Source organism: Polyodon spathula, chromosome 7 (genome assembly GCF_017654505.1).
Source record: "Polyodon spathula isolate WHYD16114869_AA chromosome 7, ASM1765450v1, whole genome shotgun sequence".
Taxonomy (NCBI): domain Eukaryota; kingdom Metazoa; phylum Chordata; class Actinopteri; order Acipenseriformes; family Polyodontidae; genus Polyodon; species Polyodon spathula.
Genome location: NC_054540.1, coordinates 54,659,746 through 54,663,782, shown reverse-complemented (window position 1 = coordinate 54,663,782; position 4,037 = coordinate 54,659,746). Strand labels below are relative to the sequence as shown.

General features: G+C 41.1%; 1 protein-coding gene across 1 annotated transcript; it reads left to right on the top strand.

The window, feature by feature from the left end:
* The first annotated feature begins 380 nt into the window (after positions 1-380).
* On the top strand, positions 381-3,524 carry LOC121317917 (protein eva-1 homolog C-like). The gene is made up of 3 exons (XM_041254013.1): positions 381-530; positions 2,353-2,552; positions 3,327-3,524. The coding sequence occupies exons 1-3, from the start codon at positions 428-430 to the stop codon at positions 3,507-3,509; spliced, it is 486 nt and encodes a 161-aa protein (XP_041109947.1). The 5' UTR covers positions 381-427; the 3' UTR covers positions 3,510-3,524.
* Positions 3,525-4,037: the final 513 nt, after the last annotated feature.

The following is a 4,037-nucleotide window of genomic DNA, read 5'->3' as shown; positions in this document are numbered from 1 at the left end:
ACATGGGCCCATAAATTAAGGGATGATGGGGGAAACACGCTGTTAACTTGCATGAACAATGCAATGTCTGACTTTCATATGTAGTTATTCCATACAATATTACAGTATATTGTTTGCTTAGTGTTTACAGTCATAAATAAGCAATGTGATTCCTTCTACAAAAGAGAAAATATGGTAGCCTAATGTATATTATTGTGTTTAACTGTAAAGTCTGTTATTTTTTATTAAAAAAAAACAAAACAAAACGAAACAAAAAAAAACAGTTGCTATCTTTGAACAAGTCAACCGTTCTTCACCAGAGAATGAAGAAGGCCATTGTTTAGTTGCCTGGACAATAGGAGCACGGGTCCACGGTTCCCGGCTTTGCACGAAATCGCAATTAAATATTACACGGATCTGTCATAGGGCGCTGTGTGAGAGCTGCGCCATGCGAGTGTTACAGAATCTATTCGGTTCTACATTTGTTCTGTCCCTATCCCTCTCTCTCCTGTGCTGCTCATCTCGTCTGCTGGCAGCTCCTGATTTTTCAGGTGAGTAGCACATTTTAGTAAAATTTAAAAAAAAAAAAAAAAAGTTTCAGAGCAACATTGGAATGGAACTTGTACATTCTGAAAACCTCCTCCACTTTCTAGCAAAACGTTGCCAAACAGCTGCTATGCGTTCTGTGGACAGGCATGGAGTCAGTCAGGGTTGAAGCATTTATTTACGTTATGCATGTTTTCTGATAATAAATGTTTACATGACTCTGCTGTCTATTGAAAACGCAGCCCACTTTATATGTATAATTGACGCTTTGTTCATGCTATACTATTTAAGCTAAACCTTAACTCTAATCCCAAAGTCATCACCAATTCAGTTGCTAGAATGACCATGTATTTCAGAAGTATGCTAAAGCATCCTGAATGATGAGTGATTGGAGGGCTATATTGCGCAGGCTAGTGTATGGAGCCTGGTTACAGTAGGTGGTGCTGAATGAACACTCCGCGGTACCTGGGTTACGATGGAAGGTTTCTGCCAACAAAAGGCTTCCAGTTGAAATTCTTGTATCAGAGGATCCGTACTCACGGGAATACTGTGGTGCTGAAATGATAGCGCCATCGCTGCCGGGTACCTCGGCCTAACTGGGAGTTTAAAATTTTGTTTAACTGGTTTAGAAATATTTTTATGAATGCAAATATATCACACAGTTGGTATATTATTACTGTCCTCCTCCTCCTCCTCCTCCTCCTCCTCCTCCTTCTTCTTCTTCTTCTTCTTCTTCTTCTTCTTCTTCTTCTTCTTCTTCTTCTTCTTCTTCTTCTTCTTCTTCTTCTTCTTCTTCCGAAGCGCACTGCGTTTTTCTGATGACTACAGTACCAGCCGCTGTAATATATGAATTCATTGTACCCTTGCGCCTGGTACCGGCGTTGCTGGGTGACGGAAGGGAATACAGGGTCTGTCAGTGTAGGAGTTTAAAATATATTTACTAACCCCAGGTATTAAAGATATGGCGCACAAGCTATTGTTAACTGTTTTTTTTTGTTTTTTTTATAGCTGTAAAAGCACTTCCCCTAGCCCGACCCTGAAAACAACGATAGTTTAACTTAAACGTGTTTAAATCTATTTGTACTTGTTAAAAACTACTTCCATAACAGTTTTTTAAACACTACCTCTTTAAATATATTTACCCTGACAGATTTTAATACTTAATTAGTTTTTTTTTTTTTACTGTAGAAACAACGCCTATCTCTGTTTGCTTGGTCTGCCTGCCCGAATATGATTAATACGCTCTGAGCTATGAGTTCATTACAACATTCAGAACATACTAGGGCTGGGCGGGCGCTCTTTATAGAACGCTTACATTCATTTAACAGGACTCGAATTATTTGAACTAATCAGTGCGCGTTTTCAAACAAGCGACTAATGCTATGTCCCTGGTGTATCAAGAAATCCCAGCAAAGTAAAAAGTGAAACTGCACAGTGCTCACATCGAAAATCATTATCCCCCACCCACTCACAAAAACAGACGCTAGTTCTTAACTGAACCAATTTCACATATATCACAGCTGCATCTTTCAGTGCATTCTGTAATATCGGTGACTCAACGACTCAATACAGATACGTGGGGCATTCCACAGCGATGTTACTGGGCTGTAAAATGCTATAAAATTCCCCAGCTGTGGCATCCCGGGTGACATCATGCCAGCCACTTAGCAGTGAATTCTCGAAGTAGACAGCCTCCCAAAATAGACGATGGTAGGCTAGTCATTGTAATTTGTAAATGTGACATTCAACACAGTTATTTTCAAGCACGTTTTCGTGTGTGTGCGTGTGTGCGTGTGCGTGTGTGCGTGTGTGCGCAATGCTCTGCAGGTTACCTACAGAAGATACTGAAGAACCACACGGTCCACGCCTGTGATGGGGAGCGGCTCACCGTCACGTGTCCCTATAAAACCTCTGTCACTGTCCTGTCTGCGTTTTACGGACGCCGGGTCCCGAGTGAGAATCTCTGCCCGACTGTGATGAACACTTCAGAGGAGCGCACGGACTGCCAGTCCTCTATAGCCATTACAGTAGGTACCGTGACAGCACCACGGCAGAGGTTTGCTCCAACCTTTCGTAACCCGTGATTGATTCCAAGCAGAAATCTTCCAAATTCTTTATCCATTTTACATGCACCAAAAACCATTAATCTGCTTTATTACATAACACCTTTTTTGTGTGTAAATCTACAGCTACAAAGAACAATGCAATATTTATATAACTAGAATATGTCAATCACTGCAATCTTGCTAATACTGTACTCGTGATAATGCATGTACACATAGCAATGGTTTTCAACCCCAGTCCTCAATTAACACCAACAGTCCAGGTTTTTATTTTCAACCAGGGAATTTGTTTCCAAACTACATTGGGGGATTTTTTTTGGTCTCATGCTGTTCCTGTTCCCTGGAAAAATCTCTAAACACAAAAACTTGGAAAAGGTTGGGGACCACTGCAGCAATACAGGAACTCTGATATCAGTATTTGAAGGAATAATTATTTAAACAAGGATACAGGCCAGATCTGTTGCATTACACAACAACAAAGCCAGCCACACCCCTCTCCATGTTGGAAACATGTGTCCAGCATAGAGAGGGGAGCGGCAGCTTAAACCAACAATTGGAGGTCAAGTACAGAACACAGCAGGCAAAACAATACCAGAATGTTCTGTAGGAACTCAAGTCTAAGCACGGCAGCTTCTGTGTATTCTAACTTCGGACAGTCACTGCTAATCACAGTACAATAATTATCACTGGCTCTTATTGCACACTGTCTCCTTGATGGTCTGCTTTCTCTGTTTTCAGAAAGTATTTGATGAATGCCAGGATCAGCGAACTTGCCAGTTGTCTGTCAACAGTCGTGTTTTCGGCCATGACCCCTGCCCCAGCACCAGCAAGTACTTGATCGTGTCCTACAAGTGCAGGCCAGGTGAGGCTGGGGCTGGGCACCGAGGGGTGACAGGTATTGGGCTGGAGGGTTTAGAGTAGTTTTCCCTCAGGATCCAGGATTGAGGGTTGAAAGTTAGACAGGGACTTTGCTGTTCTGCTGCGGTCACCTGTCTGGTGTTGTGGTGTTGTGCGGTAGACTGGAGACAAAACAGCATCTCCTTGTCTTGTGCTGACATCTGAAGAGTATGGTTACAATAGAACCTACTGCAGGATTTATAGATTAGATTTTAGATAGATTATAGATTTTATAGATACAAAAATTGATGATGTGTTAATAATAGTTACCAGATCATAGGATTATAATAGGGTTCCTATTGAAAAGAAAATCAGAAGAAGAAACAGGGAAATTACTTAAAAAAATATGATTTACACCTAAAATAACATTTGTAGAAAAGTTTGTAACTTCATACAAAAAAAGTTCCTTTGTTTAAGAAGACTTTGACATTGAGAAAGATATCTTGTCCGGACGTTTGCCATTGAATTTATTTCTAAGTGAGAATATGTTAACACAGCAGAATTTGATCTTAGTGGAGCGAGCTCAAGCCTGCTTCTCCCCCCTGCCTTCCC